This window comes from Crocodylus siamensis, chromosome 10, assembly GCF_052110815.1.
Source record: "Crocodylus siamensis isolate JL-2025a chromosome 10, ASM5211081v1, whole genome shotgun sequence".
In the NCBI taxonomy this organism is placed as follows: domain Eukaryota; kingdom Metazoa; phylum Chordata; order Crocodylia; family Crocodylidae; genus Crocodylus; species Crocodylus siamensis.
The window spans coordinates 55,461,762-55,485,147 of record NC_143404.1 but is presented as its reverse complement, the minus strand read 5'-3'; the positions used below and the strand labels follow the sequence as shown (position 1 = coordinate 55,485,147).

Genomic DNA, 23,386 nt, shown 5'->3' with positions numbered 1-23,386 from the left:
CCGGGCCTTGCCCCGCGGGGCAGCGGGACGTGGCTCTGCTTGGAACAAAGGGCCGGGCAGCAAGTGGCAGACGCGGAGCCCGCCGCCGCCCGCCTTTGTGACCGCCGGCGGGCACAGGAGGAGGAGGAGGAGGGAGGGAGGGAAGGGGGGCGGGAGGAAGAGCCCGGGAGAGTGCGGGCAGATGAGACCACGCGAGCGGGGAGAGGGAGAGCAGCGCGCCGGGATCGGGCCCCCGCTCCTGCTCTCCAGCTGCCAGTCAGCTGACTCGCGCCGAGCTGTCACATTGTCCGCGCCCGCCCCGCCCCTGGCAGCCCCGGGCCCGCGCCGCCGCGCTGCCATTGGCCGAGCCGCCCGGCCGCCCCGGCCCCTTTCCCCGGGTGTCATCGCGAAAGGGATATAAGAGGCGAGGGGGCCGCTCCGCTCGCAGCCGCACGAGCAGAGCTGGAGGCGGCAGCCGGAGCGAGAGCCGAGCTTCCCCCCCTCCCTGTTCCCCCGCCGCCAACTCCGCGCGGCCCCGGCCCCGGCCCCGGCCCCGGCCCCGGCCCCGGCCCCGGCGCGCCGCCCCCGCTCCGGCTGCAAAGTTGCAACCGAGCGGCTCGGGGCAGAGGATCCGGACTTACAAAAGCAGGCGGAGGGAGGCCCGCGCCGTTTGGCTTTCTGCTGCTGCTGCTTTTTTTTTTTTTTTTTTGTGCCCCGCAGAGACCTGAGCGCGGTGTTTTCTTCTCTCCGGGCTGCCGCGTCGTCGCCGCCGCCGCAGCCCGCGGCGCGCTGCCCTCGCCCGTGCAAAGGCACCGCGGCCCGGGCGCCCGCTCCTCCTCCGCCCTGGCTTTGTTGCCTCGGCCAGAAGAAGCAAAGTTTCTGTGGAATAGGGGCGAGCGCGGCCAGCCCTCCGCCGGGCTGTCCCCCGGAGTGAGCGCTCCGGCCCCCCCCCCCACCGGGAGCGGCGCCCGCGAGACGGCCATGGCCGGAGAGCTGAGCATCGGAGCCGAGCTGCCCACGAGCCCCCTGGCCATGGAGTACGTCAACGACTTCGACCTGATGAAATTCGACGTGAAGAAGGAGCCGCTGGGCAGGAACGACCGCCCCGGCAGACACTGCACCCGCCTGCAGCCGGCCGGCTCCGTCTCCTCCACCCCCATCAGCACGCCCTGCAGCTCCGTGCCCTCCTCGCCCAGCTTCAGCCCCACCGAGCAGAAGACCCACCTGGAGGACCTCTACTGGATGGCCAACAGCTACCAGCAGATGAACCCCGAGGCGCTGAACCTCACCCCCGAGGACGCGGTGGAAGCGCTCATCGGGTCCCACCAAGTGCCCCAGCAGCTGCAAGGCTTCGAGAGCTTCCGGGCCCACCACCACCACCACCACCAGCACCACCACCACCACCACCAGTACGCGGGGGTCACCCACGAAGACCTGGCCAACGGCGGGCACCCACACCACCACCACCACCACCACCAGGCATCTCCCACCCCTTCCACCTCCTCCAGCTCCTCCCAGCAGCTACAGACCGCGCACCAGCAGCACCCGGCCTCCAGCAGCGTGGAGGACCGGTTCTCGGACGACCAGCTGGTCTCCATGTCGGTGCGGGAGCTCAACAGGCACCTGCGGGGCTTCACCAAGGACGAGGTGATCCGCCTCAAGCAGAAGAGGAGGACCTTGAAGAACAGGGGCTATGCCCAGTCCTGCAGGTATAAGCGAGTCCAGCAGAAACACCACCTGGAGAACGAAAAGACCCAGCTGATCCAGCAGGTGGAACAGCTCAAGCAAGAGGTGACCCGGCTGGCCAGAGAAAGAGACGCCTACAAGCTCAAGTGCGAGAAACTTGCCAGCAATGGCTTCAGAGAGGCCGGATCCACCAGTGACAACCCATCATCTCCCGAGTTCTTCATGTGAGTCCTTAAACAAACACAAAGACCCCCCTCCCCACTTTCCCCTTTCTCCCATCCTCTGACATCTCCATCCATCTGTCTGCTTGACTAGAGAGAAAGAGAGAGAGAGACTTAATACTTGCAGCATCCTGTCTTCTAGATTAGCTGTGAAAAAGTAGACTGGGGGTGGGTGGGAGAGAGGTAAAAGGCGTGAACTTTTCATCCGTAGTTTGCCAGTTAGAGAGAAAGGTAAAGGAAGAGAGGACATGTAAAGCGTTTGCAGAGATCGCTTGCTTTCAGAGCCTTGTGGACGTTTAGATGCAAAAGGGACAATGCACAAGCCATCTCTAACATACTGCCTGCTTGGGAGTAAAGCAAAGAGAGGAGACATGCAAAAAGCAACATCTCATGCACAATTTACCTGCTTGGAAAGGAGAAATCAATAAAGGACAATATATGCAAACTCCTCATATATTGCCTGCTTTGATGAATAGTTACAGGACTCAGATGGGACATTACGAGAAAAAAACACGAAAAAAAAACTCATCAGTTTTATTGCCTGCTTGATTATATAGAAAAAAATACGAAAATCTGCATTAAAAATATTAATCCTGCATGCTGGACATGTATGGTAATAATTTCTATTTTGTACCATTTTCTTGTTTAACTTTAGCATGTTGTTGATCATCGACCATAGCTTTTTTGTTCTTGTTCGTTTCATTGATAAGAAAAAAAAAAAAGCATCACAAGTTATCAAAACTACTACGCGCGCAGTTCTGTTCGTGGGTTCTCTCTCTCGTTTTCTGTTATGGTTGTTAGCTTGTAAATACCTGCCACATCCAACCGCACAGGAAAACAAAATGACATTTCAGCAGGCTGGTTATACGGTTTGTTTGTTATTAAAAAGTAAAGAGATAATAAAAGTTATGGGCATTTTGCATTTGCATTCAGAAAAAAAAAAATCAACTCTGTATATTTGGTGCACTTTTAAGTTGTAATTCCCCCTCCCCTCCCCCCCCCAGTTTTCATTTTGGTTTTTTGTTTGTTGGGGCAGAAAAAGTAAGCGACTCAACTGCATTGACAAACCCAAACTTACAAGGAAAGGCTAGAGTCCCAGCAGTTTATATCCCAACCCCACGGTTGAAGTGGCAGTGAAGCTCGTCTTGCCTTCAGGACAATGATCAGCCTGTCGTGGTTAGGTCTGACTAGATTCTCCTCTCTCTGATCATACACTCAGGAAACAAAGAGTTTTACAAGAGCTTGTTTTCTTTTAAGAAACAACTGCTCCTGGCTTTCCAAACCCGCGACGACACGAGTCAGTTGCCAGCTAAGCACAGCAGTGTCTCATGAGTTTAGTTAGGTTTATCCATGGTGAGGGCAAGGAGGAATGAGGAGAAGGTATAGAAAACTCAAACGTCTTTTTCAAGAAGAGAGACATACCGCAACTTTTAAGTGTATTCTTTTGCAACGATTTGTAACCTGCTTCTCTGCTTCCCATGCAGTGAGTGAAAGTTTTAGCCAACATTTCTTTGCAGTTATATAGTAGTAGTTTGGAGTGTTATGGGTGTTTTTTTATTACTTTTTTTTTTCCTCCTGCAGGTCAGTAAAAGGATTTTACGTTGCACTGACAAAAATACCAAAATGAAAACGTATTTTTTAGTTTCCTTTTAGGATCGCTGGCACTGCTGGCCGGATGCATTTTAAGTTTGTATTAGTTTATAAATTAACAGTAATAACAAGATTGTAATGAACAGCATGGTGCTTGCAGTTTTAAATATTGTGGATATTAGTCATGCATCAGAAAACGATCTTTGGTTTTTACTGATTCAACTGTGTTGAAATCAAAACATTGCAGCAGCGGAAAAATGGTTTTTATTTCATGTAAAGTTCTGAAGGGATCAATTTCAAATCCTGCTTATGATATGAAAAATATTAAAAACCTGGTCTATTGTAGTTTTATTCAGACTGGTTTCTGTTTTTGGTTATTAAAATTGTTTCCTATTTTGCTTATTAAAATCATTGAAATGGCATTTCTTTGAGGGACTTTGCTTCTCTAACGTCGTGTTTGAAGCCTTCTCTAACATGCAGCAAACTTCTGGGCAGAGAAGTGGGTGCTGCAGCTAAACAGCTTCCAAACTCCTCTTCTACCCGCAGCACTTGGGGTAATGATGATTTTGGAACTTGGATTTATCCCTCCCCCTTGCAGAAACTTGGGCTCGTGCCCCTTTCTCCACTCTCTGCACCCCAGTGAGAAACCCAGCTCTAAACCGTGCTCCCACGGGTCACCTCACACGATCATTTCCCTCCCAGCTCTGCTCACACCCTGTCAAGGTCCCACAGTTGGATGGGATTGACATTCCCTTGCTAGATGCTGAAAGCAGCTCTCACGTGCTACTTGCAAGCCCAGCCTGGATGGGGCTCGCTGGTGCCACTTGCCTGCAGTCAGCCACAGAGGCAAACCGTGGGAGGGTGGACATTCAAGAGCGGGGGGCACGTTTCACGCGATTTCCTTTTCCCCTTCAAAGACTACTTACGTGAAGGCTCTGTCCTTTGCTTTCCTCCCAAAGCAACCCCTCCCCCCCCTTTGAAACGTCTCCCTTGCTCAGACACTGTGGATGCGCTGATAAGATAAAGTTATTGATGTAGCGGCACAGGGGCCCACTGAGTGGAAATGTCTCTGTCCCTGTCTCCCTCTGACTTAATTAACTGGGGGCTGGGAGGAGGTGCGGGGGAAGAGGGCAGCCTTCATTAAAATACTCTCCAAGTCTTTCTAAACCAGCCGGCACCTGAAAGCTGGTCCCCTCACCCAGATCCTCTCTTCTCGCCTCCTCAGTTGCACAGTTTGCTTGTGCTGGCATTTCATGGCACGACAATGGCATTAACTCACAGGGGTTCAAGCAGCACTGTCCCCACCCCGATAGTGCCACTAGACCGGGGTTAGCTCTGTTGCAATCTCGAGAGCTGAGCAATTAGTTGCTTTAAAGTCCAAAGTGGATGGCAATCATTTATCCAAGTAAATTGCAGCCACGGCAGGTTAGCCGTGGCTATTGCAGTTTGCCAGCTATTGCCTCGGGGTGGGAGGGAGAAGTTGCAAACAGAAAGCAGCAGCAGCAGCCTGGGAGTCGGAGGATTGTTCCTTTCAAAAGTGCGAACCGCGGATTTAACTTTAAATCCTTCTTTCAAAACAAAAAAAAATCATCTCTCCTCCTCTGCCCAACAATAGGGAGCTACTTGTGCAGGAACGACACCAGGCACGTTTGGAAAACAAGTCAGTGGAGAACAGAGTGTGGGAAAAATGAAAAGCAAATACAGTAACTTGCAAACCAAATCCTTCCTCCCCTCCTCCCTTGCAGTCCCAGACACATCAGCTGCATTGTCACAGACAGCTCCTGATACAGCAGCCTGCCAGGGCCGAGAGTCTGAATCCAAAGCCTTCAGTGCCCAGCTCCCTGAGGGGACACGGTGTTCTCCCCCTTGCCCTTACAACGCGGAGCAGTGTCCGAGAGGGAGAGAGAAAGAAGAAAGATGATAGAACCTAATTTTCCATGTCTTGCCTTTTTTTCTTTGCCAATGGATGCATGCTATGGCTGCAGAGAGCCTGAGAGGAATATTGTTTGTGGGAACTGCCACCGCATATTAATGTCCTCTCATGCATGCATTGAATAAATCACTGGGGCTAATTGAACAACAACAGAAAAAAAAAATAGGAAAACGGGCCTTAGAGAAGCGCTATAGTGGCCTTAGCAGGCTGGATTCCCACAGATTAACTGTGTCACTGGACAGGTTCAAGGGGCAGAGGTTCATTTCTGTAGGACGCGTCTCCGCAGGGTTGGGGGCTCTTTATGAATTTTAATTCATTTGATTAAAAAAAAAAAAAGAAGCGGCTCGGGCTTGTGGGAAGGCAGCCTCCGAGGGACCCAACCGATCCGCCAGCTGAAGCGCCCCATAAGCCCTCGGGGGGGGGGAAGAAGAGAGATGGGGGAATCTCTTGGCAGCCCAGATCACCTTTGATCCGTTTGACCGCAGTCACTGCCCCAGCCCCAGAGCCGGCAACACGTGCCGCACGCAACCCCCTTGCCCCTCTTCATTATCAGTATTATTATGATTTGCTTCCAGGGGGCTCGGAGCAGGTCCTGTGGTGCAGGCCGGCTCGGGCTCGGGCTCGGGCTCGGGCTCCCGGGGCATCCCTCGGAGCTCGCCGCCCCCCGAGTGCGCGGGGAAGCCGGGAGCCACGCACGACCCCTTGCTCGCGCGGGCGATCAGCCGGGAGCCCCCGGTGTGGCCAGGGCTCAGGGGCCGCTGACACGGGGCGAGCTGCGACCAGTTGCGGGGCCGGGAGTGTGCACACGTGCTGGGGCCCGTAGCGTGATAGTGACAAGTCGCGGGGCGGGGGAGGGGGGGGTGACCAGGAGCGACCGGCACCCTCAAGGAAGGGGCAACAGGGTGGATTTGTGCGCTTGTCTCTAGAGCCAGTGATGCTGCGAGCCTCAGAGCCCCGGAGCTCCCACCCAGGGAAGCCCCGGCCGCCGGCTTCCCCGGGGCAGGCCGGGGGCGACCCGCGGGCCCCTCCGCAGCGCCCAGGCAGAAGGCAGCCCCTTCCGGCGGTCCCGCGGCAGCGAAGGGGTTAACCCCTCCAGCCTGTGCCCCGCGAGCCCTAATGAAATCCCGGCGTATTTACTTTTGTAGCTCCCGATTCATTATTGATTCATAAAGGACTGTTGACAGAGGCATCAGGGGGATGATGGATGGGCCGATTCGGAAGCAGGTTTCTTTCAACCGAGACAAAAAGGAAAGGGACAACTGGCCCCTCCGAGCAGAGCCCCGAGGTGCGGCCGCAGGGTGCTCCTCGAGTCCCTGCGGAGGGCGGGCACCGGGCAGCGCCTGCCCGCGCCTCGGGGGCACGCCGGCGTTTTCCGTAGGGAGCACCGCACAGCCAGAGCCCTTTGGCGACCTGGTTTCAGTGCGGAGGACGAAAAAAAGGCCGCTGCGTTTTTAGCAGGGCTGAAAACCCTCCTTCCCTCCCCGGGCCCATCTCCTTTGCCCCCTCGCAGCCGTGCCGGGCTGCACGCGGGTGCGCGGGCCCCGCGCAGGGAGAGGCAGAGACAGGGCCGGAGCGGGGCGCGGAGGGGAGGGCGTGAAGCGGCACCAGCAAACGCGTAAGTCACGGGGAGACTCAGGGAGAGGCGATGAGCACACGTGCACTGGCTTTTCTCCCCAAGACAGGACTAAAACGTCTGGCTTGCAGGTGTTCAGCTCAGTTTTCCCAGACTGAACCCACCGCCCCCTCCACTTCTGCTCAAGTGGAAGTGGTGGACATGGGCAAGATGCCCTCCAGGTGCTTAGCTGCTACTGACGAGATCCCATCCCGGTCTCCCTCCAGGTTGCGGAAGTTTTGCAAGACGGACAGGATCGGGCCCTCGGTGCCCTCCACTGTTCAGACCTGCAAGTTATTATTTCACGCCATTTCCACTCCAGGGCTCCCTTGCTAGGGGCTGTGCAAAGGTAGAAGATTGCCCACCTCCCCAGAAATCAAACTGGTAGCACTGCTTGTTTTTATTTTATTTTGAATGATGATGATGATCTTTAAACACACAGCCTGCAAAATTCACTAATCCAATTGGTCTGGCTTCGTTATTTATTGTCAGCGAGCTGGGCTATAGCTATATTTCATGTATGCACATAAAAAAGCCCAGGGTTTGCAATTCCAAATTTGGCTTCAGAGCGCCAGTTAAATTGTGATCTCTTGTAGTGCAGGAGAAAGAGCCCCTTCAGTGAAAATCATATTATTTTGTTTGATCTTGCAGTTTTGCAAGAGCTATTGCTAACAGCTGTACAGAGATTTGCATTGCTCAAGGATTCTCTCCCTTCAGGGCAGAGGTGACTACTAGCGAGGGCTGCTCCCAGAATTAAATGAGACACGCAGACAGGAAACACAGTTGGCGACACACGCGCACACACGCACAATACTTGTGCCAGGCAATTTGTAGACGACGTGATGAACCAACCCCCCCCCCAACACAACAAACGCACACAACTTCAGCACGTTACAAATATTTTCTTAGATTATTTCCAAAACCCAGAAAAAACTAAGACTAAACATTTTTGGACTACGGATAAGGACTTTCTGCAGAGGCTGGATGTGGATGCTCTTGCAATACAGTAGAGCAGTGCTCAGCGTTAGGGTGGGCAGGCTAGATGTGTTATTAGGATGAGCCAGGGCTTGCGAGAGAACTTCCCAGCTGTTTTAGGTTTTAATTTTTTAAGTTGGCTAAATGCCCGTCTCTTTCTAGCAGGCTGGTTGCTTTTGGTGACTGACAAGAGCAAGGTCATTGAAGCTCTTCAGGGGTATTGGTGTCAGGTTTCAGAGGAGAAAGATAAAACATAGAGCTTTTTTTTTCCTCCCCCCCCTCTCGCTGTGGAGCCCCATATGCAAAGAAATGAAGGGCAGGCATTTTCCGTGTCTGTGCAGTTTAGACAGGACTGTTTTGCTTAGCCATGTTACTGGAAATGGGACTGACAAGTGGGTTTGCAAATCACTGGCATTGCAAATTGCGAGGAGTTTATCTTTAAGAGACATATATGTGCATGCCTTCCAATAAGCCCGTGCTTGTGCTGTTTCCAAGTCACAATGCTTTGCAAACTGTCAACATTTAAGCAGCTGCTATCTTCTCAGATACAACTTTCCCCCTTACAGTTCTGATCTCCTTATGTAAAATATTATTATTAATAATCATAATACCTGTTCCAGGCTCAATAAGAAATGTTATTTTCCTCCTTATTTAGACCACAGGGCTTTTAACATTAATTATAATTATACTTCACTCCATTAGGGTTACAGTAAATCTGAAGTTAAAAATCAAAACACGCTACACCACATAATGGCTTATTGCATAATCCTTCCTTAGTGCTCTGCCTAATGTAGTATTCAGTGGTCTCAACAATTCCACATTGGACTTTTGCTGTGAGCTGTGTTAGAGTGTGTATGGCTGTATATGGGGGACATGGGGGGGCTCTCAGTGTTTGCTTTACTTGCTTTTTTAAAAGTGACTTAAGTGAATGGCATATTTTGAGCAGCGCATAAGTGCTACAAACCTTGCCTTGCTTCTGCATTCATGGAAGAGAGGAAATCATTTCTGTCTATGTGCTTTCCCCAGACCATCATGTTGTATGGCCGCGTTAGAAAATGGATTGCAATGGATTTGAGAGCTAAGATGCCGCAAATCCTCTGCCTTACACACAAGTGTTCCACTGAGGGTTTATTGTATTTATGTAGTCTTGGTACCATACCATTGCAATAAACATATTGCCATAGTCATAGTAGAGGGAAAAAGCATGTCACTGTCAAGAAAACCGACATGCCCTTTTGTCACACAGCGGTTAATATCAGGTTTTAGAGATAGCTGTCCTTCACCTTATTTTATTTCCCCTTTTAAAGTTTCACTGTTTGTCTTAAGGCACAGATGCAAAACATTACATTTCCACTTTATACATGTGTTCGCTTAAAAGATTTGTTTAGATAAGGAAACCCATGCTAAGTGTTCTCGCTTGAAAGAAATTAAATATATAGAATGGTAAGCTGCTGCTAAAATATATAAAAAAAACATTTAAATTAATAATAAGAACTTGTTCTGAGGCAAAATTCAATTTTACTTCCTATTATGCAATCTTTGCATGTAAAGTTGCTTTAATGCAAAATAGCAGCTCATCAAAAATTCTGTTTTATTGGTATAAAAAATTTATGATATCCTGAGGCATGAGGGGCAGGGAGCAAGGTAGAAAAGCTATGTCCTTTTACCAAGTTTAGTGCTTTCTTAAAAGAAACATTTCAAACTTTTTATTAGGGAGGGAAAGGCAAGAGAGTTTATACCATACCAAGTTCCTTCAGTGACAATGTCATTGAACAGCCCTGACGCAGAACCATTTAGCTGACTGCACGTTCTTTGCAGACTCTTGCTTTCGCTATGATACCATGATGTCCATATAGATATAGCACCAATATTATTTATAAGACTGAAAATGGATGCTTTTACTCAATGCTACTGCTGGAAGGCCCTCATGTTGCAATTGCCCTGTATAATCATAGAGCGCATCTGTGTGTATGCACATACAACTATGTGCAGATTGTTCCAGGATATTGAATATCCAATTCTGCTGCTGCTCTCAAGCAAAAACTCCATAGTAGACCTGATTCACCCTCATACTGGTTTTACATTAGCATGTGTCCCACTGAGTTCAAGATCATTGCTCCTGATTTATGTCCATAGGTGTAACAAGATCAGCATCAGGGCAGTTACCTTCAGTGGGAATTTTGCTGGAGTAAAGACTGCAAGAAATGGGTCTTCTGGAATCTGCATTAATAATTATTAATGCATAGCTCTTTATATTGGCTTTCACTAGCAAAATCTCAAAGCACTTTACAAAGAGGGAAACAGAAGCACAGGGCCAAGGTCAGTAAGTAGGCTAGGGGCAGAGGTGGAAATAAAGCACTGTGTCAAAGTCCAAATCCAAGTCTCTGTTCACTCAGTTCAGCCTACCCCTTTTCCATGCACTGTGGCTTGAAGTTGGTAGGTTTATGAAATCAGTGAGAATGCCATGAGATGCTGAGGGGAAGCTAGCCAGCATACAATTTAGACCTACGTTTTTGGGTCCAATCCCATTCCTACTGAAACTTTGCCATTACAGAGACTAGCCCTCTGCAATATGGATGAAATTACTGATGGCAATAAATCTGCGCCCTAGGATTTTGCTAAATGTTCCCCTGTTGCTTCTGTGTTGTGATGCAGATATTACCCTAAAGCCTTTCATAGAGTTCAAAGAGTAAATCTGACTAGATAGAGGTCTCTGCCATGACATCTTTCAACTCTCCTCCCCCCAATATATTTTCTTTTTTTCTATTTAAAGTTGATTAGCAGCAGCAAAAGGAAGCTGAATCTTTTGCATCTGGCTTTGCTATTCTTTATTTGCACTGCCGAGGCAAGCAATCCCTTCAAGGTCTGAGAAGAAAAGCTTTTATTTCATTCACTCTTTCATTCTTGTTAAATCACAGGCAGCCCTGCACATCATATTTAGTGAAATGCAGCACTGCTTACCATGGAAGCAGGCAGCACTTTGTCATCTGTCACCAGTGTTGAAGGCAGGGAGACCCAAATGTGTTCAGAACCTCAGAACATAAGGCCGTTAAGTCTATTTGGATATGGTCGATTTTTCTACGCTAGTCAGCTGCAGCTTACCGTTGTCTCTATCTTTAAGTGACAGTAATGTATCTGGTGCACTACCTAAGCACAAGCACCAAAGAGCTGAAGCCTGTAATGAATTACATCCACAGAACCTGCAGAATGTGAGAAAATGAGCCCATTCTACAGAAGCTGAATAGCAAAGAGGTTTTGTAACAGCAGTTTTAGCAGCATCCATTCATTTTTAAATGCCCAAATCCTGTCAAGTCTGGGTACCCAGAAAGAGCAGACACATGAACATTTGGGCCTTCTGTTATCTAAGCAGCACAAAATTGCATAGCAAAATAAACCCTGGCATATCTATTTCCCAGCCCGAAGTGCTACTAGATCTCTCTTGAAAAGACTGCTGCACACAGAAGCTTGAGGAGTCAGAGTTAAGTCACCTTATTTGGAATTTAAAGAAGGCCAAGCAGAAAGAGTGGAATGAAATGACAGGTAAGAGTTAAATTTGACATAATAAGCAGATTGTATAGTCATGTCACTCGGTTCAATAATTAATGAAGTAATTTGGATCAAACTTAAACATAGTGGCATTATCATCTTGTCTCTGGCATAGAATCTAAAAATGCTGTTTCTAATAAATCAATGAAGTCTTGTATCGTTTTAAAGAAGTCTCTTCCCTAATCTGTTTCCAATTGAACTTTACAGTAAATATATCATAGTTACCAGAGCTGGGTGTTTATAGATGAAACAGTTTATAGGTTAAGCTATTTTGGTTTAAAATCACTTGCATTTTTAAAAGCAAGAGTATTTCTGGGGTAGTCTCTTGAAAATAAAAATACAAAGATAAATGCTGCACTTCAAGGGTTAAGCAAGGTCCTAGGATCCAAGTAAATATTTATATGAAGTGCTCAAAGAAGGGGGGAAAAATCTCAATATAACCAAATATAAATCATGGTGCTTTATGTTAGCTGTCAAATTATTCTAGCCCTTGCATTCCAGTACTTGCTCTACTGGTAATGTTGCATACAGTATATGGGTTTATGACTTGGTGCAGGTTTGGCAAGTTATTAAAGTAAATTGTATGGAGGTTTACACAGACTCCCTTCAATTCTCAAAGACAAACAACCTGTTAACTTTGTGATAACTACAATGCACAATTATACAGAAAAAAGGGGATCTTTACAAGTAGAAGAGAAAAAACACACCAGCTCCTTCTACTGTTCAGAGCTGTGCATCTTCTCTCCAGACATTATTAACCCTTCAGCATTTCTGCATCTCTGTTTTCACAGCAGTAAAGAAACTTATAGTGATGGAAACAATGGCCAGGCACCTATGAGGAAAGAACATCACACCAATGCAGGCAGCCCCTAGCTCACAGTCTTGACCTGAAGGGGGACTATGTGCTCCAGGAGTCAGATGGGTGATTTAGTCTCTCTGCTTTGCCCTAGCTCTGCTCAGTGCAGACTCCAGTCATGGCATATTGAATTATGCCTGACGTTTTTATGATGCGGACTGCTCTCTAACTTGAGACTGTGCTGCAAGAGACCACCAGCTCATTTCTCTGAGGCCCACAAATGGTGCCCACAGCAATGGCTGCCTGTCATATTTCACTAAGTCATTAGATCTTCTAAAAAAAAAAAAATCAATCCAGGGGACTGGCCTCCCATGATATTGTTTCATTATCACTATTCTCTCCCCTTCATAGCTAAAGCCCCCCCTCTTTTTTTTTGCTGGAATTTAGTATTGGGGAAGGTGCCAGGATTGATTGTGCAGCACAGTGGTACCCTCAATATAAGCAGTGGATTGGTCAAGTTTTCACCATCTGTCCTCTCCCCACCAGCAGGTCATTCCTGCACCTGCCTCTATCTACCAAGGGCCTAGAGGGGAAAGCAGTTAACTCTCTACATCTGTTATATTCTTACCTTTTTCTAGAGAGGCTCTCAAGGAAGTCGAAAAAGAGTCTAATGTGGACTGTTCATCCATTAGGAATTAGTCTGACCTCCAGATTCATTTCACATGGGCTACTGTACCCTGTCCAGAAGTTTGGCCACTATCTAGGTTTGGACATCCTGGAAGAGGACAGCACCCATATTCTTCTAACCAGCTTCCTAAGCTGCCCCTTTTCTTCCCTCCCTGATATGCAAAGCAGGGGGTCTTTCTCCTGGGTTGTCACAGATGGCACATCTGCAAGCTGGCTAGCAGCCCAGTTGAATAAAAAGGTCCATTTAGGTCTGTTTTTCTTTTACAAGTTGACCTGCTCTGGATCGGAAAAAGAAGCATTAGAAAAAAAAGCTTTAGAAAAGTTTTTAAACTGTTGCAGGATCTGGATGTGAAAGGGGAAGAGGTAGAGAGTTTCCAGACAAGGATGTACTGCTAGAGGGGAGTTTTGCAGGAAGGCAAGGAACCCCTTCTGAAACATCTGCCAGACCAAATGAAGAAGGAGGTGGAATGCCACTTTTTAAAACGAGTTCCCCTCACCATACACATGGCCCCAGAGGTGTCTAAATCAGCCCTGTAAGAAAGAAAGATCTTTCTGGATCACAAAAATACTTTCTAAGCAAAAATATTTTGATTTTAGACTGGATCAGATCACACTGAAGGAGAGGTTAAAGAAAAAAAAAGTCCTAAGGAAAGATACTTCAAACTTCCCCACAAGGACTTTGCCCCCACTTCAAAATTATGCAAGCTGGAACACTGTGCAATGTTCTCAATATATTCAAGATAGTTGTCAAGAACAAAGTATAAACATTTCCAGCAAATGCACTTAATAGAAGTTTGTTTGCCAAGTGCTGCTGCCTCCCTCTTTGGTTATGGTTAGGGAAGCCTAGTTTTGATTAAACAAGGGGAATAACGCCCCCAAAATGATTAGGTTTCTGTTGTCTCCCACTCACCCACCCAACACTGCCAGCATCCTGGTACACAAAGTTTATCACAGGCTTTTTTTCCCCTTTGCAGGAGTCCCTTGTTACAAGATTTGGCAGCAGCAGCATATCTCAGTTCCCAGATTTGCTTAACTGAATTTATCCAGGCAATCCAGTGAAGAGATCTGGTGAGTGACCAGCAAATACATTTTTAGGGGCCAGAGGAAACTGGCGAGAGTCTCTTGTTCTACTTGAAAAACACAACCACGTTCTACGTCTGGAGTGAAATTCTACCATGGTTGAAGAGCAGGAGTTTTGCCACTGACTTTAATGGGGCCAAGATTTCACCCGATTAGGTTCCTTCTGTCAAGACATAGCTGGACTGAATGCAGTAGAGGTATATTGCTGCAGCAATTAAGCTGTAAACAGTATCTGCCTTTGCTTGAATCAGTTTGCTCCACCCTATACATATATCAGGGCTGCAGACACCTTGAGCCAAGAACCCAGGACCCCAGGGAACAGGTGTGTTCATTCCATCACTGAACTAACAACTTCATTACAAAAAAGCAACTGTAAAGGTTTCCCCAACTACTGTTGCAAGTGCAATATACCTGTAGCAAATGGGGAGGCTTACTCTGAATTAGAAAAAACTTGATGAATACAATGCTTCTGTTTTAATTAAATACTTTGCCTGATGAATTAATGGTTTCTCTTGAAATCTCAGTTGGTTTCTTTAATTGCTGGCTTTCAATAACACAGCTTTATTTCCCTCCAGACTGTATTTTCCTTTTCCTGGGGATTTCTCATGCTGAATATCCATAAGAACCCTGTACAATAGTAAAATCCAGGGAGAGCTCCATTTCATACAGCCAGCCTTTCATTGGACTGTGATGCACTAGGGTATCACACAAATCCACACACTCCATGACCTTTTCCACCCAAGTGCCTCTTTGTATCAACATACATCCATTGTCTTCCGTTACCTTTACTTCCAGAAATCTGCCCATCACCAGTTACAGTCTTCAGCAAGCATTATATAAATGCTGAGGTCTGTTTCCTTGAAGATCTGGGCTCACAAAAGGAGTTAAGTCCACTTAAGTCCAAACTTCAGATCCTCAACCCCCGCCCCCATACTGTTGTTTAACCCTGGAGGTACCTCGAGTCCATAGATGCTTCAGTTTTCAATAATAAAATTCCCCCAGGCAGCTAAAGTTCTGTTTCTGAGCCTGCACAGAAGCATCTGAATCCTAGCAAGACTAAACAGTTTAGCTCTCTCATGCCTAAGCCCTGCCAGGATCTACAAACTAGGCATTCCTTCACCTACCTTGCCTCAGGGGCTAAATTTAGCAAGCACTCTAAACACATCTATTAGAAAGAGCTCCACACAAAGTGTAGGAATCTTTTCCATTCAATATCTTTGGAGCAGGGACTGGAATCAGGCCTCTCTCCATTAATCACCAACTTAAACAGTCACGTTCATGCTTGCTCCTACTTTTTGGTGCAACAAATCTAAATGTGTTGTGCAAGTGGAGCAGCTTCCACAGGCTTCAGAGACCTCCCTGCAGTTCCAGAATAGCTTAGGTTTGATGGGGACTTGACTCCCCTCAGGGATGGGACGGACTGAATCCATAGTCTCCTACATCCTGACCGAATGCTTTGAACTACTGGACTGAGGGGGCACTGTATCTCCTGTGACTGTTTTGGACATAGACAAATTCCCTCAGAAGAGGTTTGTGTTGCAAGTCTTGAACTGAGGAAGGTACACCTTGGTAGTGCAGAGTAAGATGCTACCAGAGAGAGAGAGAGAGAGAGAGAGGGATTATTTAAAACAAACCCTTATCTTCAGCATTTCTTATTAGCTAGCTTAGACAGTTCCTTGCTTAGTGTGCTGACCTTTCTGAGGCTTGTGCCGAGTTGCCCAACTCTCCCCATGGAGCCTACATCCTCTCTCAGAGCTATGGATTTTGCTAAAGAATTCTGCAGTTGCCTTAATATCATCATACCCAACCCCTCTATAGACCTAGACCTATAGTCTTACCAAAACAGAAGATAAGGTGGGCATATATTCCCATGGCCACCACCACTAAAATACTGTTTTGAGGGTTTGTGTCCTCAGTTCAAGAATGTTGAAAAATTAGAGAGGGGTCAAGGGAAGAACCATGAGAATGATTAACACTTGCATTATGAGAGGCTTAAAGAGCTCAATCTATTTAGCTTCTTAAAGAGATGTTCAAGTGGTAGCTTGACTACAGTCTGTAAATGTGTGTATTGGAAACAATTTTTTAGTACAGGGATCTACAGCAAAATTCTAGCAAGAGCCAATGACTGGAAGTCAGAGCAAGAGCAATTTAAACTCAAAACAATGCAATTTAAAAACAAAACAAAACTGGTAAGCTAATTAGCTACTGGAACAATTTACCAAGGGTTATAGTGGATTTTCCATCCTGGAAATTTTAAAATCCAGATTTTTTTTTTTTTTTTAGAAAAATGTACAAAGACATGCTCTAGTTAAACAGAAATTTATTCAGGGAAGTCCTAAGGCCTGTTCTATACAGAAGGTCAGACTAGATGACCACAACTATCTCTTCTGGTCTTATCTACAAAAAAAATAAAATAAAATAATTGGCTAATAGTGGTCACCGTGAACCAGTAGGAAGCAGTGGAGAAACATACTGCTGAACTATCTGAGAAGTTAATGGATATATGAAAGTACTGGTAATCATTATGAAATCTAAAACTTTGTAATAGATTGCATTCAATTCAGCAAGAACTTTGCCATTGTTATTTTTTTTCGCATTTAATTTAAAGAGGCAATATCCTTTTAAGCTTTCATTCTGCAGCAGGGTAGATTAAATTTAAAATAGAAAAGTACTGCAGAATAGATCTCAGGATGTTCAAGGCTGGAGGACAACTTAATGAAGCAGAAACTGAAATACCATACATTTCCAATAGCTTTAATTTATACAAATATTATCTTTGTGTCTTTCATAACATGATGCAGAGGAGTCTGGAGTACAGTGCTTTTCAAGATAATTTTATTCATTTTAGTACCTGGGTTTGAAACCAGCCCAATTCAAACCAAAAGGGCTATAAAGATTTTTGCTGTAATTGCTGAAACAGGCTTGCACATCTAAAATCAGTTTAATAGATGAATTTATAGATGTATACATAGGGATAAGTACCAAACTGCCTAGGATTCAATTCTGCCACTGTTACTAATATTGGCTCGTACTTTCAGTCACAAGTAGCACTAATGTAAGAGTGGCAGAATCACATCTCTTAGGCTGGAGTTTTGTGGAAATGAGAAACCCTCCTGACAAAGGCACCTTTTCTAGACCAGCAGATAGGGCTAGAAGCAGTTTGGGTATGTTGAATCTCATCTACCTGCCAGGTCAAGTTGTCTGAGGTTGGCTGTAACACCAGGCAAACAAGGGGAGCGGTAGGAAAGCTTCAATGAAAAATTAAGCTAACATGCAGCCTGGGTCATGGACCTGTTGCATCTGCTAGTATAAACTTCAGAGAGAGATCAGTGAGCAACACACAAAAATAAAAAGGTGAGCTTGGTACTTTGTTCTGTAGATGATAAAAGCTAGTGAACTAGCTCCTTCAAGCAGAGCCAACCCTTATTTTCTATGTGAGCTTTGCCTACATTTAGAGTAAAAAAATCAAATGGCACCTTTTCAGAGGTTCTGATTCCAGGAAGGCCAAAGTGTTGGCGATCCACATCCCCTACACCAAGGGAGGGTTAGCACTGGTTGAGTCCCACTTCTATAATTTGATGTTCACATGATTCCCTCCCTACTTCTTTTTGGCATTTTTTTGGCTGGCTCTGGGAGTGAACCTGTGGACCTTCCAATCCAGTATGTAACCTTGGCTGACTCCATGCTGTCAGCTGAATCCTTCAAGTTGAACCCCAGAAGGTTTGGAGGTTCAACCACACAGCTTCATTTTCCCTGGAACAAAGCCTGCCTCATAGGGCACAGGAGCCATCTTTGCAATGAACTCACTTTGTGACCTTGGACAAATTGCTTAATCTTTCTGTGATTTAGTTGTGCCATCAGTAAAATAGGAACAATGCCATTCCCTGACCTTCAGAAAGCACCTGGAGGCCTGTACAGGAGATACTTATTACTTGGTGTTTTATTGGTCCAAAAGGCATGAAATCTGTTCCAGCTATTTCAAACCAGACCCTGCTTCATTCACAGTGTCAGGACTGTTGAGATAAACGAGTTGTTGGAAAAATCTTTGAATAAGAGTACAGTTCATTAGCAAAGAGTACATCTTTTCTTTATGCTTCACAACATGCATTTTCATGATTGGTTACAAGTCTGGCATCACTTCTTTCTTCATATACTGCCAACAATTTTGTATGATCTTAATTCCCACCCCCTTTATGAAAACCTCAGACAAAAAATCCATATATTAGTCTGTAAGTGCTTGATTGACACACAGATTAATGTTACAATTAAAGAGTGTTATCAGGTGAGTGCTTCAAAAATCACAATATTTCACAGGCAGGCAGGCTTCATGACACCACTGTAAGTAGAAATACTTTATTAAAATTATTTAGAATCACCATCTATCAGCAGGAGAAACCTTGTGTTGTGCTAAAAGAATTGACAGATTGATAGCTGTGAAATGTTTCCAATCCAATAAAATATAACACTGTATTTCCAATAACAACACCAATATGCAAAGATTTATAGTGGTTACCAATTTATTAGGAAGATGATGAAGTTCTAATTTGTAAGAAACTTGAATCTATTTCAACTCCGTGTTCAGTGTCCTTCAAAACTATTGCCAATCCAGTTATTTCTTTCATGAACAAACGAGCTATGAATATGCATATCAGATACAGCATGGCATGGGCTGTATTGTCACCTTACTTCAGAAGGTCATGAACATAAATCTTCTCACAGTAATAGCGCATCTACCGTAGCTAGGCACTGAGTGGCCTTCCAGTTTCCTCGTGCCATTTCTTTATGCATAATTGGGTAGAAGCCCTCACATATTCCCTCCCTTATGGTTCTTGGATGAAGTATGGAAGCAAGAGAAGCTACAAGTTAAAAAAATGGAATTGCAAAAAGAAAAAAGAAAAGGTCAGACAATCAGCCACTTAATGCAAACCTAATGGCTATGACTTTTCCAGGAGCTTGTATTCAAGGCTAACAAATCTCTGGGCTTGGAGAAGCAATTCTGGTGCAGTTTCATGGGTGAACCAGTCAAGCTTGGTTTGGAACAGATCCTTTCCATCTCTCTCTCAAACAGTGCAGAGAGGAAATACTTCCAGCAATCTGATAATAAACTGAGATTACTGGATCGAAGGTACCAGCCATGCTTCTCGTTAGCCTGCTGCACCATCTACCAGCCTATCCAGTTGCAACAGTCAGAGAGGCTTGAGTTACAGCCAAGCCTGTTCCACTGCTGGTCTCTTTTTTCAGCTCCTCCAGTTCATTTCTTTCGCTCACCCCCAACTCTTGGCAAAATTAAAACCAGTGACAATTTTTTCTTTTCTGCAGGAGAATGAACAGATAGAGTTGGAAAAAGGAAATTGCTCTTTTGTTTACTCTCCAACCAACCTCCCCTGTTTTTAATGTTGGGAGTTTACAAGCTCAATTGTGACTGTCATTATAAAAAGTTAGGGAACGACTCCGCTGAAGCTGATGGCATTGCACCAACGCAAAGGGAGCTGCAACCCTTCTCCTCTTGATAAAAGCATATTTAATCTGTATTCAAATCCCCTCTCGCTGCATGAAGGACAAGTAACATTTTACTTTCAGCATTTTTAAGGAGAAGTAACTTTAAAGCAGAGGTGGGCAAAACAGTGGATCAGGCTGGTGGCCAGACTCCATTTCCCAGCAGCCCCTGCCTGTGGGCTGGAGCCGGTTTCCATGGAGACCCCAGCAGCAGCCTCAGTGGAGACTGGTTCCAGCTGCCCTGGCAGGGCATAGAGCTGCTCAAGGACTGGGCTAGGATCTTGCAGTGGTGACAGTGTGGTCCAGAGTCAGGGCAGAGCCATGATCTGTAGCCTGCACGCTCTGGGCAGTGATGTGCAGGCAGAGGATCACAGCTCTGCCTTGGCTCCTTGCAGCGGTGACAGCTGGTCCGGAGCAGGGGCAGCATGGTGATCCGCTGCCTGCATCCGCTGGGGCACGTAGGCTGGAGATTGTGGCTCTGGATCATACAGTCACCACTGCAACATGCCAGCCCAGCCCAGCCCAGAGCAGCTCCCCACGCTGCTGTGTGGCCTGCCAACCGGGGCAGTGCTGGTGGGGGGGAGGGTGGATTTGAGGCCACCCCAAAATCCCCCATAACCCCCTGTAGCCACCAGTTGCAATGGCGGTGCTGCCACTGCTGCTGCTCTGCGCAGATGCTAGCAGCTAAGCCCACACTGCTCCCACCTGCAAACCAGCCCCCCACCAGGCTCCATGGAAACCCTGGCCCTACAGTATCACAGTGCAGCTGCTGCTGGGGTCTCCATGAAATTTGGCCCCAGCCATGAGGGCACGGGCTGCTGGGAAATGGAGTCCATTGCTGGCCAGATTTGGCCCGCATGCCAGACTTTGACCACCCCCGCTGTAGAGGGTCTAATGCGTGCGTATTTTTCTCTTAAATTACACGTTTGTTAAAGCAGCTGTGCGGATGTTTTCAGATAGTCTTGAATAGCAAGGACTTCTATTTTTACTAGCAGAAAAAGGAAAAAAAAAATTGTTTAGCAAGAGAGAAGAGAAAATTCGTGACCTGGAGCAACAGTTAACCTTCAGCACAACTGGGTTTTGTCACAAGAAGCATGCATGTGTTCTAAAGAAAGAGCAGCTCAGTTGAATGGACTGCTTATACACTGACCTTAACATGGCTCACTAACAGACACTCTGATAAAAATATTCTGTGTCGAAAGTGTGGACCTGATTCTGCAATAGGACCTGCCCCTGCAAAACCCCATGGAAGTAAATGAGGCTTTACACTGATATTGCAATCTTGTTGCAAGGGTCACCTTGCAGAATTGGTGCCTTCAGTAAGAATTTGCAAGCTAATGTGCTAGTTGAAACAGAAATCATTATAATTAATACCATGAACAATGCATTTGCCTTTCCCTAATAGCTCTCACTATGTAAGTGCGAGTCCTTCAACAGAGGGAAGAAGCCCAGTGCCCATCCACTTACACAAGCTAGTTCAATGTATCCATTGGCCTCAAATCCAATCAGTCAGTGGCCCAGTCTCACCACAGCATGAAGAAAGTTTGGGGAGATCAAATTAGGCTATTAGTTTTCTTTCACCAGCCTTCATAAACCATGTGTGTCAAATTTTTCATTTATGCATTGCTTGTAAAAGTATCACACTTAAGCTGGGGTGATATTACAGCCAACAAATCTTAGCAGTTCACAGTCAGATCTGCTGTAAGTTTTCTGAATAACTAGTATTGTAATAGGAACAGAAAGCAACTGTAAGTTTGCAATTGTATTGCAGGTTTTTGGCACTACTAAGCAAACTTCGGTAAACTACATCTTTCCTTAAAGGAGGCACCTCATCAAGAACCAAGGGCCCCGTGTTTAACTGAACCAAATGTTGTTCAGAGAACGTTGAGAACAGAGATCAGGTACAATCAATCAGTTTTATTTACCACCTACCTATAGGTAGCTGATAAAATTGATGAATTTTAAAATTAAAAGGCCTGGCTCCAAGAGCTACACTGACCATGGCAGATGTTCATATATAGCTAATGAATGGAAGATGCCTGTTGACTCATGGTTGGTAACAAATACAAATAAGAACAAGGCCATAGCCCCAGTTTCATCATTAGGAGAGGGTTCATCTCCCACATAGCCACGCTACCAGGTTTCCAGAGAAATAAGGGGCTCCAGCCCTTTATAGAAGTATTCCTTAGGACCAGCAGATCTTGGGGGCAGGGCTGAAATCTGCAGGCTCTGTTTACCAAATCACTTTCCCTTCCCAAAAGCTTCCTAACAATCCCTTCCTTTTTACTCAGGCAGATTTCTGCCAATCTATATTTCTTCAGACTATGAGGTCTCCAGCTGCTGCTAGCCTGTCAGAGCTCTCTGGCTGATTGATTCCCCACGGGACAGTCCATCAATGGAGGTCAGGGAAATACTGAAACTTCAGTGGTGTGTGAGCGTGTGTTTTTAAAGAGCCATTTAACAATGTTAACTATTTTATATAAAAAAAGACTCCCCGTGAGTCATTTTTGGTAGCTCCCCTTGGCTTCTGGATTTAAATCGTTGGGGTTATGCAACCTTTGAAGTCACTCTCCTCTTCTTGGAGGAGGTGACCAAAGCAGCTTCACTAGCACCTGGACACTTGGCCATACCAGAAGAGGCAACAGAAGCTGTTAGACACAGGTCCCTTTCTTCCTACCACCAGTTTATCCAGGTGGGATACTCATCTGTGATCTATGATTTTTTTTGTTCTCCTGGGAGTGCCAGAAACTAACAGCCACCTTCACTTCCAGTTTATCCATCTGGTTTAAATCATATCCAGTCTGGATCGCTGGTTATTTTCAAGGACTGAAAATATTTATTACACAAACAACCTGGTAAGAAGGTAAAGTGCCATTTTCATGCATTTTCACTTCAGTCTTTGGTAGAAATAATCCAGAGTCACTAAAAAGAGCTGTACCCTGTACATGGAGGCATATTCTTCTCAAGGCAACATTTCAGCATTTCTGGCAGGTCAGATTTTACGAGCAGATCAAACCTGAGCTGAAAAGGATGTTTGAAATTGCTTTGCATTATAATACAGTAGGTGCAAACTGGATTTGTGTAGCAGACAGAAGGGTAGATTCTCAGCTGTGTAAACTGGTACATATACAATCATTTTACACCAGGCACGATCCTGGCTCAGAGTTTCTTCGAAAGATCTAATGAAACGCTGAGCATTTGAACCTTTTTGAGAAGGTGCTTCAAAGGCACAGAAAAGTAACCTGCTTACAGACTCTAAACTAGTGCTTTATAAGAGAAATAAACCTTCCCTGCAGGACTTAGCTACAGCTGAGATATTTTTTTGCTTTTCCTGGGGAGATGGAAATAATGGGATAATATTCCCACTTTTCATATCCTCAACCACCTGCTATATTTCACAGCTGAGTGTGAAAGTTTTCAGTTAAGCCAATAATGTCCCTTTTTAACAGACAGACTTTGCTACCTCAGTCATTTTGCTGCTTACCAACTTACATGTTGTTAACTGGTTTACCTTCTAGGATACAAAGTGGAAGAAAACTGACTTAAAAAAAAAAAGAGTGGAAAGTGGAAGACTTGTCTGTCCCAAATGAATGTTAGGGCCTGTTTCTCTAAATGGTAACTGTTAGTATTCAGAGGTGACAACTGCTGTCTTAGTCTTAATTTTTCTTCCCTCTGTAAGATTTTGCTTCAGTATTTTAGTGGTGTTGGTGGACCTTAAACAAGAATATTTGGGGCCTTTGTGTAGGTGTAAACCAGAACTTGTGTGTGAGGGTTTGGCATCTGGT

General features: G+C 45.9%; 1 protein-coding gene across 1 annotated transcript; it reads left to right on the top strand.

Moving 5' to 3' along the window:
• Positions 1-429: 429 nt before the first annotated feature.
• MAFB (MAF bZIP transcription factor B) lies at positions 430-3,898 on the top strand. The gene has a single exon (XM_090020487.1). The coding sequence runs from the start codon at positions 961-963 to the stop codon at positions 1,891-1,893; it is 933 nt and encodes a 310-aa protein (XP_089876613.1). The 5' UTR covers positions 430-960; the 3' UTR covers positions 1,894-3,898.
• The last annotated feature ends 19,488 nt before the right edge of the window (positions 3,899-23,386 follow it).